Source organism: Polypterus senegalus, chromosome 9, assembly GCF_016835505.1.
Source record: "Polypterus senegalus isolate Bchr_013 chromosome 9, ASM1683550v1, whole genome shotgun sequence".
Taxonomy (NCBI): Eukaryota; Metazoa; Chordata; class Cladistia; order Polypteriformes; family Polypteridae; genus Polypterus; species Polypterus senegalus.
The window spans coordinates 34,997,623-35,009,366 of record NC_053162.1 but is presented as its reverse complement, the minus strand read 5'-3'; the positions used below and the strand labels follow the sequence as shown (position 1 = coordinate 35,009,366).

Genomic DNA, 11,744 nt, shown 5'->3' with positions numbered 1-11,744 from the left:
TGATTGGTTGATTACATAATTGCATTAATGAGAAATTGAACAGGTGTTCCTAATAATCCTTTAGGTGAGTGTATATATATATATACATACACACACACACACACATATATATATATATATACATACAGATCTACATATATATATGTATATATACACATACACACATACATACATACATATTAACTAAGGGAAAATATATCAATAACTATCTGTTAAGGATCTCTTTGTATACCACGTTGTCAGTTCAGCACTCCGGTTGTAATATGACCAAGCTGTGCACTGAGCTTACTTTTGAGAATGCAACGTATAGTTGTCCAGGAGAAAAGCAATGTTGCCTCAAATCAGTAACAACCTTTTGTAGGGTTTGTCCCTGAGACTTATTAATTGTCATCGCGAAGCAGAGCCTTACTGGAAATTTGAGGCATTTGAATTCAAATGGGAGATCAGAGGGTATAATGGTGATGCGAGGAATACATTCAGAGTGTGGCACTCTGCTGTTTTTTTGTGTAGCTGCCTTCACACAGCTTCTCCGCTGCTTTATAAACGAACGCCATATAAGGCCGTCATTTCTCCTTGCCTCGCGGTTCTGTAGTTTTATTGTTCGTTTATTACGATTGTTATAGTTATTGTGTAGCTATTCGAGACTTCCTTTACTGTTCAGGTACCCATTTCCTTTATTTAATCCGAAGCTTATACGCTATTTTTTGTTTGTTTAGTACAATTATAGATATTTATTGATTCACTTCTTTAGCTGACTGCCTGCTCATATAAGGCGCTCCGCTGGTATTTTGTGAAGCAGCCTTCACACAGCTTCTCCGCTGTTTTATAAACGAACGACATATAAGGCCATCCTTTTTCCTTGCTTTGCCAAAGAAGCTGCCTTTTTAATTTAATCCACGGGTTCTCTGCTGTTTTATTGTTCGTTTATTACAATTGTTATAGTTCTCTTTATATAGCACATTGTCAGTTCAGCACTCTGGTTGTAATATGACGAAGCTGCGCAAGCTCACTCCTGAGTATGCAACGTATAGTTGTCCGGGAGAAAAGCAATCTTGCCTGAAATCAATGGCAACCTTTTGTAGGGTCTGTCCCCGAGACTTATTACTTGTCATCGCGAAGCAGAGCCTTACTGGAAACTGGAGGCATCTGAATTGAAATGGGAGATCAGAGGGTATAACGGGGATGTGAGGAATACATTGAGTGTGGAGAAACTCTAGAGACAGTGTGTGTATTAACTTGTGGATTTTTCTGTGAGTATTTGGTGGCAGCGTGATGAAGTTGCTTCCTCAAGACCGTGTTAGCTGTGGAGCTCAGCTCAGAGCATATTCTTTTCCCACCTTATCAATTGTGTAATGCGTTTTTTGAACAGGTTTGATGCAAGTGATCACTCGTACTGTGTTCAGTTAGTTCACGTGAGCTGCTCTCTTGTGTGATGTTGCGATGTCCATGGCTGTATTTAATGATAGCTAGGACCCGGCACTTAAAAGTTTCTCGCTACAGCAATTTTAACTTCGTTATAAACTGATCCAAAATCTCATTTATACCTCGTGTCTTCTCATTAAACTTGTATCTCGCGAATAAAGTATTCAACAAAGGCATGACAAATGGCATCGGGAGTGTGTCCATAGACTTAATTTAAGCTTACGGTTTACACCGTGCTTTGTTTCCGCAGTAGCTGCACTTATGAATAAGCTTGCATGTGTTTTTCTTCAGGAGCTCTTCCTTCTTTTCTACGTACTGCATTCACAGTCAGTTCACGTGATTACGTGGGAGGCGTGATGATGTGACACGCAGCTCCGCCCCCCACGGCCATCGAGCTAAAGTCCATTACAGTATATGGAGAAATATACTGTACTGTACTATAATATTCTACAGTTATGACCATTACGCGTAGAATTTCGAAATGAAACCTGCCCAACTTTTGTAAGTAAGCTGTAAGGAATGAGCCTGCCAAATTTCAGCCTTCTACCTACACGGGCAGTTGGAGACTTAGTGATGAGTCAGTGAGTGAGTCAGTGAGGGCTTTGCCTTTAATTAGTATAGACTAGCAAAATACCTGCGCTTCGCAGCGGCAAAGTACTGCCTTAAAATATTTATTAAGAAGAAAATTAAACCTTTTTAAACTGAGGGAAAATATACCAATAATTATTTGTTAAGGATCTCTTTGTATACCACATTGTGAGTTCGGCCCTCCAGTTGTAATATGACCAAGCTGTGCGATGAGCTTACTCTTGAGCATGCAACGTACAGTTGGCCATGTAAACAGTAATCTTGTTTTAAATCTCACAGGTTGGATTGCTGCTGTCATAATTGATTTGAGTTTCATGGTTAGTTTCAATTACGACAGTATTTGTAGGACTTGTGTTGAAGAGACATTCGGCATCTGTCAAGCGTATACAACCGGTTTCATCGATAACTTCACATCCAGCTTTTGAGAGTTTAAACATTCATAAACATCAAAGTGTCCACTACTGAAACCGTCACCTGTCAATCTAAGATGTTTAAGAGGCATTGGCGGTTGTCGAAAGGTGTAAAATATTTGGCCATTTCGGTACACTTGAAAGTCGACAACTGAACAATTCAGCGGTAGCCATCAACTCACATGCAGATGCATAGGTAAAGGGCTTAAGCATTTCTCTCTTATAGTGCTCCTGTGTAGTATAATTATCTCCTGTACTGTCATCAGTCCACACCTTGAACCTGTCCCAGTCATTCAATACATAAGACACAATGTTCCTCCGGATATCAAGAGTGAGCCTGATATGGTCGTGCAATATGTAGCAAAGAGAATGGAAAAGGTAGGTGCCATCTCCGGGCACGGAAACCACTCGGTAAGTGACAGTTCTTTGATCGATGGTGATCACCTCGATAGACATGTTAATGGAGGTACGGTTGGAATGATAAAGGAAATGGGTACCTGAACAATGTAAAGTAAGTCTAAAATACCTACACAATAACTATAATCGTAATAAATGAACAATAAAACAGCAGAGAAGCCGTGGATTAAATAAAAAGGCTGTAGTTATCAGCAGGGAGACGTGAATCCCGAGGCAAAGCAAGGAAGGGAATGTAGAGACTGGAGCGACGGACGGCCTTATATAGGCAGGCAACCAACAACGTGGGAGGCGTTGGGATGGGGGACCTAACGCCGCCTCACACGGTGACCGAGCTGCAGGCTATGGACGATATATGTACGTAAGTAGGATTCAGTTAACGTTGGGAACCCGCGTACCGAATTTCTTGAAGATGGGCCCATAAGTAACAAAGACCATTGAAAAGTTCAATATGGCGGCCGAGAGTGGCATCATACCAGCGAAAAATGTACGTACATTGGTTTCAGTTAGCGCAGGGAAGCCGCCTACCAAATTTCGTGAAAATGGGGCCATGAATAAGAAAGTTCAACATGGTGGATGTTGTTGACCGTTACACCTGGAATTTTGAAATGAAACCTGCTTACCTTTTGTAAGTAAGCTGTAAGGAATAAGCCTGCCAAATTTCAGCCTTTTACCTACACGGGAAGTTGGAGAATTAGTGATGAGTGAGTGAGTGAGTGAGTCAGTCAGTCAGTCAGTGAGGGCTTTGCCTTTTATTAGTATAGACTAGCAAAATACCCGCACTTCGCAGCGGAGAAGTAGTGTGTTAAAGAAATAATGAAAAAGAAAAGGAAACATTTTAATAATAACGTAACATGATTGACAATGTAATTGTGTTGTTATTGTCATGAGTGTTGCTGGCATATATTTTATATATATATATATATATATATATATATATATATATATATATATACACATATATATATATATATATATATATATATATATATACACACACACATATATATATACATATATACATATATACTGTATATACACATAGCTCGATATATATATATATATATATATATATATATATATACAAATCTACATATATATATTAGGGGTGGGACTCAATTAAAAAAATTAATCTAATTAATTAGAGGCTGTGTAATAATTAATCTTGATTAATCATATGTAATCACACATGAAAATTTGCCCCAAATCGCAATTTTTTTTTTTTTTATTTAAAAGGGTTTTAGTGGGTGACAGAATCAAATAATAGACATGGACATGAATATTGTAAATTTAAGCTCTTTTAATTTCTGAAAAAAAAAATGTTTTTAAACTGCATTTCAATTCAAAACAGAAACAAAAATATCATCCCTGGCTAAAATTGGGCAGACTTAAAAATAAAGTGGTAGTTTAAGTACTTTAAGTACATTTTCAGAATGGTATTGTCTTTAAATAATAATAACCATAATTTCAACATAAAGTGCAGTTTTTCATCTTAAAAAAATAAGTCAGAAACATAAAAGGTAATTTGACCAGCTTCGTCTTTAAACTCTGAGTAACCTTAGCCAAAATTATTTTGTACATTAGGCTAAAACAGTGTGATCATTGAACATTTTGTAATTAGATGTAATTAGATTTACTAACGGTCATGGAAGTCCAAAGATCCCCAGTAAGAGCCACAAAGTCCGCTTTCTGTAATGCATCTAATTTTGCTTGCTTTTCAATGTGCACAAAACCATGCTTTTATTAAGGCTTCCTTCGGGTAGTCTTTTGAAATGAAATTTTCCTCCGATCAGTCTTAACGCTTTATTCCGACTCTAACATTTTTGTAGCTCTGATGTGTGCATCAATGTTTTCGATGTACCAGGAAATCATGTATTGACAAAAGTTCCCCTTTGCTTGGAATTTAAAGTGTGATTAAATGCGTTATTTTTTTTAACGCGTTATGGAGTACATGCATCGAAGCTTCTCAGCTGTGCTTGTGCTAAGAAAAGGAAACATTTTAAAAATAACTTAACATGATTCTGCGTTAACCGCATATTTTTTCATACGTCTCAAACCAAGGGGCTGCGAAGGTAATATGAATCGGCAAGCGTGCGTACATACTCAGTGCATCCCCTCTCGGGAATCGAACCTCGGATGTCAGCGCTAGAGGTGAAGCCTGTACCATTGCGCCACGGCGTGTGGCTTGTCTATTTGAGAGTATGTAGATCGTGATATATATATATATATATATATATACACCCCCACGTTTCGCAGCGGAGAAGTAGTGTGTTAAAGAAGTTATGAAAAAGAAAACGGAACATTTTAAAAATAACGTAACATGATTACATTCCGTGTTTGTCAATCGTTGTAAAGATAACAGGTTTCATTCATCGATTCGTTTCTTACTGCATCAATAAACAGCTTGTCTTCCTCTTTATCTGAGACGTGACACACTGCATGCACGTGTTTTTTTTTACACTGTCTTCCTTTAGCGGGAAATTGACATTTTCCACTGTGTGCTTTGTTTCCGCAGTAGCTGCACTTATGAATATGCTTGTATGTATCAAGACGCTTCATATTTTTTTGCTGTCTTCTCAATTGTGTAATCTTTGGAACTGTTGCTTTTTGTCTGTGCACTGCGTCAGTTCACGTGTGCCGCTTGGTGTACATGCATCGAAGTTTCCCAGCTGTGAAGGTGCGATGTCCACGGCTGTATTTAATGTTAGCTAAGACCCGGCACTTAAAAGTTTCTCTCGCAGTTTTGCTGAGTTTGTGCCAAACACCACCCTGACCATCTCATCTTCCTCTGCATAAGCACAGTCCTTCACCCGTGAATATTTAGTGGCAGTGTTTTTATTGGATTGCCGCTGACGGACGGCCTTATATGGGCAGGCAGTAAATTACATGGGAGGCGTAACTCCGATGGGCATCGAGCAGAAGTCTATTATAGTATATGGACGAAAAAATAGGTTCCAGTTATGACCATTACGCGTAGAATTTCGAAATGAAACCTGCCCAACTTTTGTAAGTAAGCTGTAAGGAATGAGCCTGCCAAATTTCAGCCTTCTACCTACACAGGAAGTTGGAGAATTAGTGATGAGTCACTGAGTCAGTCAGTGAGTGAGTGAGTGAGTGAGTCAGTGAGGTCTTTGCCTTTTATTAGTCTAGAATAAGCAACTCTTTGCACTGCTTTAGCAGTGAGTGAGAAACACTCTTTTACATAACAACAGGTACGTACTGTATGCATTACCAGTTTTTTGATAATGCTCAAACTTGGTCCATATGTAAAATAACTCTGTCTATCCCAATGACTAATTATAATCCTTTCATACTTAAAATGCTCCCTAATATTCTTATCTATTGTATATACATCTAAACCTTATCTATACATCTCATCCTTTTGAGCAGGATGTCACAGAATTGTAAAACTGAAAGACCATTACATTCAACATCAATATCAAGTAAATCTATCACTATTTTATCATCTTCAAATCTTAGCTTACTTCATAGACCTCCACTTCCCATCAAAAAGAGTAAGGCTAAATGCTCACAATGACTTGAGTGCAGCATGTGCACTGCAATGGAGTGGCATCCTGTCCAGGGCTGTTTCCAGCCTCATACTCAGTGCTGTCAGAAAAGACTCCTGCCCCTACATTGCCCCTGGATTGGATAAAGCAGCAGTGAGACTGTTATATTACTTTCCATCCAAATTGCATTTAAAAATATCCCATAGTCATGCTCTGTATACAAACCAAGTGAAAAAACTAAAACATTCCTTCCTATTCAAATCCTAATCAGACATTTAGGAACAGAAAAAAAAACCCAAACAGCAAAGTGTCTGCATCTAAGAAAACTTAATTTAACCAGTGTGCTTATTATCTAATGCATAATACAAGATGACACTTACCCAATCTTTGACTTTTGCTTTGCTTTAGAGGATGGACCACCTTTGCTCTTCTTTAACAATTTTTCCTTAGGTTTGTTTTTGAGCTTTCGAACCTTCCTTTCTTGGCAGACCTCAGTGGAGGAGGTAGGGAAACTCTCAGGACTCATGACCCTAGGAATGTTCTTCTCACCACGTTCCCGGGCCTTGGCAATTGCCTCTGATATTATGCGGTTCGCTTTTTCTTGTTTATCTTCCACCAGTACTTCCATTGATACCTTTTTCTTCTGCTTTTTTTCTGACATTGTAGAGGTGTTGCTCTTCACCTTGGCACTGTACGGCTTAGCCGGCATACCAGAGTCATTAGTGTTTTTAGAGGTAGGAGGCTGAAACAGAGACGGTAATGAATAAAAGGGTCATTTTTTTTTTATTTGAAAATGAACAAAATTAATCCACCAATAAAAAGTCACACATTATGATGCCACTGTGAATGGTAACATCTGTTAAGTACCTTTGCGCAATGGCATCATAAACTGCAAACAACAATGACAAATTGTTTACATTGTATCATCATAACATTTGTTTCATCAGTTTTGGCAGAACTTTTTTTTTTTTTTTAGCAGCTATTGTTTTAGCCATACCAGCATGACAATTAGCTTGGGACTAAAGAGTCTCCGTTTTGACAAGCAAAAATGTTATCACATTTTGAATATGATCACCACTTTCTTCACCATCGCTTTGCCAGACCACTGCTAATATCAAGAAGTAACTGATTTTGACACACGTTTAGTAGAGCAGGAAAAAGGTCAGTTGCAAAACAATTACAAATTTTACGTTTTTAAGTAAAATAATAATATAAAAACTCTGCTTTCTATTACCCTACCCTTTCTTCTACATATTACTGAGTAAAAAATATATCAAATAACTGTAGACTGATCTGTATTGAATATTTCTCATAAATCCAGTCTATTTAATTATGAAATATAGGCCAGGGTGGGGAAAATTGTTCTGTTGCATACCTGTCTTTTACAAACTATTTTCTTCTGGTCACTAAAGCATTAGGGGATTGTAGAGATAACAGACAATCAAAGAGGTGAATATTCAGAAAGAATCCAAAAACGTTTTAGGGAGTGACTTGACTACCCCAATAGAAATACCTGAAACAACAGACATTCTTAGCTAAATAATGCAGATGGAATTACAGTAACTAGACTAAAAGTTAAAATTGTGTTAGCCAAGAGAAGTAAATACTTAATAGACTTTACATCATATAGTAATTTCTGAAAGATTTTCTCTCATGACCTGACTAGATATGTGTTGTTTCAATAATGAATGTAATGGGTAACCTTGTAAGCACAGGATCAGTTATTAATAATGTTTTGAGAGTAAAACAAAAATCTATATAAACCAATGCTGAATGGGTCATCAGTCCAGAACAGGGCTTACTAAGGTATAAATCTATACCCATTCTATCAAACCAATTCAGAGTCCACAGTTTAAAAAAAACCTGCGTAATTTTGAGATTTTGGACAAAAAGCAGGGTACTAAGAGAGGAGAAAAACATAGCAGACACAAGTAAAATGTGCACACAACAGACAGAATGCTGATGAATATATGTGTATGAGTAATATATTAAAATGTACTTAATTATCATATAGATAAAATGCACTTGCAAAATTACTAATTAATTCATCATTCACAGTAACATACGATGTCACACTTAAATCATTCAAGTTCCCAAATCACTACATGCTTTTATTTGCACTATGTATCTTATTAATAGTGATTTCATTTCAAATTATACATTTCAAAATGATTAAAACAATCAAAATGTATAGATACATTGAATTTCCAGGTGTCTTTCTGAATAAAAGTTAGAAATGGTTCTGCAAATCTCTGATTCTTGAAATTGATACCTTAATTTTGAGAATTCAACTCTTTCAGACTGTCTGATTTAGATAGAGCTAGTTGTTTATATATTTTCACATAAACGATAAAATTACATATTTTCACATAATAGATAAACAGGTACTTAAATAGTGTCTCTTAAGGCCTTGGGCATATTGGATATGTGATGTAAAGGGTATATTATATGAATGTCACTATCACATCATGGGGAACCTAAGAACAGTCTCTCAGAAACAATAGGCAGCTATTCAGGAAGAACTAACTCTGCAGCCAACCCCCAACAACCAGGTTCTTATCAGCTGTCAGGCACTCAACACAAGGCTCTGAATTTTTAATCAATTAATTTACAAATAAACTCAAGACTGTCAAATGATGTTTAAATTAAATTTGATGCAATTACACATGCACATTAAAGGACTTAGAGGCTAGGTCAGCTCCATATTGGGCACATTTTTTTCTTAACATAATATGAGAGAAATGTTTGTATGTAAAATGGCTGCGGGCTTTTGCCAGCACAATATAAACAAGGAGCAGTGAAACTGAAGATTCTCTAAGATGATTTATTGCTTGCAGTCCAATGGAGTATGTGTGTATCACAGTAAGGATGCTGCTTAGACTGTGGTACAGTTGGGCATGTTGAAAACCAACATCTCAATTTTGTACTGAGCAAAAATCACTTTAGGTCACACACCTAGGTGAACATGCTCAAGATGTACAGTATACACTATCATACCAAAATCAAAAAGCAATCAATTATCTATTGGGAAAAATAATCCAAACCCTACAAATAAGACCAGATATCTTTTGCACAAGACAAAAATCTCAAATATTGGAAAATGTTTTTCAAAACAAAAGAAGGAATTTTGCATGAGGCAAACTTAAATTCTGTGCACATTATTCAACTATGCAAATTGCAGCAGTGCCAAGCAGCTTCCATCGCTCTGATTCAAAACTGAAATCAGATTCAGATAAGGAAAATTACCTCCTTTATATATACAGAACCTTAATTAATAGACATTCAAATGTAAACCTTAAAACAGAATTTGATGATTGTGTCTTCTTTTATTTATATTATGTGCATTCCCGCTATAATTAAATCTCCCCTTTTCTATATAAAAACTATTGAAACAAGCAAGAGGGACAGACCTTGGAGGAGTTCCTCATTTTCAACTATATGTATTTCGATCTTGTTCCAGGTGTGATTTTATGGGGGCGTGGGAGTAATAACAACATAACCTAAAGTGTCAGCTTTGATAAACGCACAGGGATCAGACTGTTACTCTAATGTTGGTATAGAACATGACCACATGTGTCATTAGGGGCAAGTGGGTAGCAAAGCTGCTTCAACAATCCAGCATCCTGGATCTGAATCCTAGGCTTGGATGTAGTTTAGCTGGAGTTTCCACATTCTCTCTGTGTCACCATGACTTTTTCTCTGGGTACTCCAGTTTTCCTCCCACATCCCCAAATATGTACAGGGTTAGATTAATCAGCAACTCTACATTGGCTCACTGTGAATGTGAAAGTAGTTTTGTGTACGAGTTGACCCTGTGATGGATTGGTGTCCTCTCAAGGTGCAGTTAGTAGCACCACTGATTGTGACGTGGATTAAATGGGTTTGATAGATATTTATTGTACATCCTATGAGCATATGGCTAGGTTCATCAGAGATGCTAAATTGGTCTGGTATAAGATGTACTAACAGTCTTACTTAGTATAGAAATAAGTGGGTTCAAAAATGAACCAATAAATAAAAAAACTCCTGTACCATTTATAATTATCTGGCATCAGATAAAACAATATAATAAAATTTCTTACTTTTTTCCCCCCCGATTCCATGCATGTGTTTATCCAACGAGTTATCCATTTTCTATATTCACTCAATCCTTAATTGGGGATGTGTTTTGCAATCTAGCCCAGAAGCATCTAATACAAGGCAAGAACTAGCTTTGGATGGGTGCAAGACAGGAAACAACCCTGGACAAGATGCCAAGTCCATCCCAGATGCCCTCTCACAGGAACCAACCCTGTACAGGATGCTGAGTCCATTTCAGAGGTACACTCATTCATATCAGGCCAACTTAACACTGCCATTTAAAGCTGCCAGAACATTTACAGGATTCGGGAAGAAACACTGATATGAAGAAAATGTATACACCATAAATGGTGACAGAGCTAAGGCTTAAATCTAGACTGTTCAGGATATAAGGTGCTGGTGCTAACCCCTTCCACACAGTGCCATCCTCCATTTACCAAAAAAACTGTCGTTCAAATCAACTCATGAATCACATGCCAGAGTAAAAGGACTGCCAAAAAGATATACACAACAGTGATCAAATTGGCAGCTTTATTAAGATTATAAAGGCTCTGGGCCTGGCTCTAAAAACTACAGTCTTAAGTGAAACATACATTTTCCATAAAATATTGCCATGAAATGTAGTGATGAAAGTAGGGTAAAAAGATCTGTTTTACAACTGCAATATCCCCCCCAACCCCCCAAGGACTAACCACTTTGTGATAGGAAAACTATCTGCTGGAAACATTGCAGAGCATCAGAAAAACTGACTGAATGAACCCATGGAGCAAAGTGGATTGTGGCCAGAAAGAGGTTTTTCCTTCTGGGCAAAGTATTTGAGCATTTCAAATAGTATGAAGGTTTATCTATATAATCCCGGATATGCTTTGAACAAGAATGCAAGAAAAAAACTGCAGGATAGAGAGGCCTGTCATGCAAGTGAGCCTTTGCCTTTTTCTCACCCCCACAGCTGCTGCCAAGTGCAGCCACCACCAGGAATTTCCAGATACATTTCCAGACCTGAGTGTGCATGCGCGTGTGCTCCGCTGAGCAATGTTTCACAACATGCCTCATCAAAGGCTTAACGATGGCAGGGACTGCGGCGCAGGGAGCGTCAGGAAAAGAGGAGAGAGGGAGGGATTGAGGAGGAAAAAAGCTGCCACCTTAAGGCCTAAAAGCTAAACAAATTACCAGCACTGAAGACAACAGCAGCAAGCTCAAGATGGCGATGCAAGCCTAGTTCCCTGACAGCAGCCAGTAGCAAGGAAGGTTATTCAATCCTATTAGCCTTTTCGCCCAGACAACCCCTCCCCCCCTCTTCCCCCACCCAGCCCCCACACAA

General features: G+C 37.8%; 1 protein-coding gene across 16 annotated transcripts in view; it reads right to left on the bottom strand.

Moving 5' to 3' along the window:
- chd9 (chromodomain helicase DNA binding protein 9) overlaps nt 1-11,744 on the bottom strand; it is a 277,289-nt gene that overhangs the window by 132,505 nt on the left and 133,040 nt on the right. For all 16 annotated transcript variants that reach the window (XM_039762900.1, XM_039762899.1, XM_039762897.1 and 13 more), the window contains one exon: nt 6,724-7,085. In XM_039762900.1, coding sequence (XP_039618834.1) covers nt 6,724-7,085 — 362 coding nt within the window. The remainder of the gene's footprint in view (nt 1-6,723; nt 7,086-11,744) is intronic.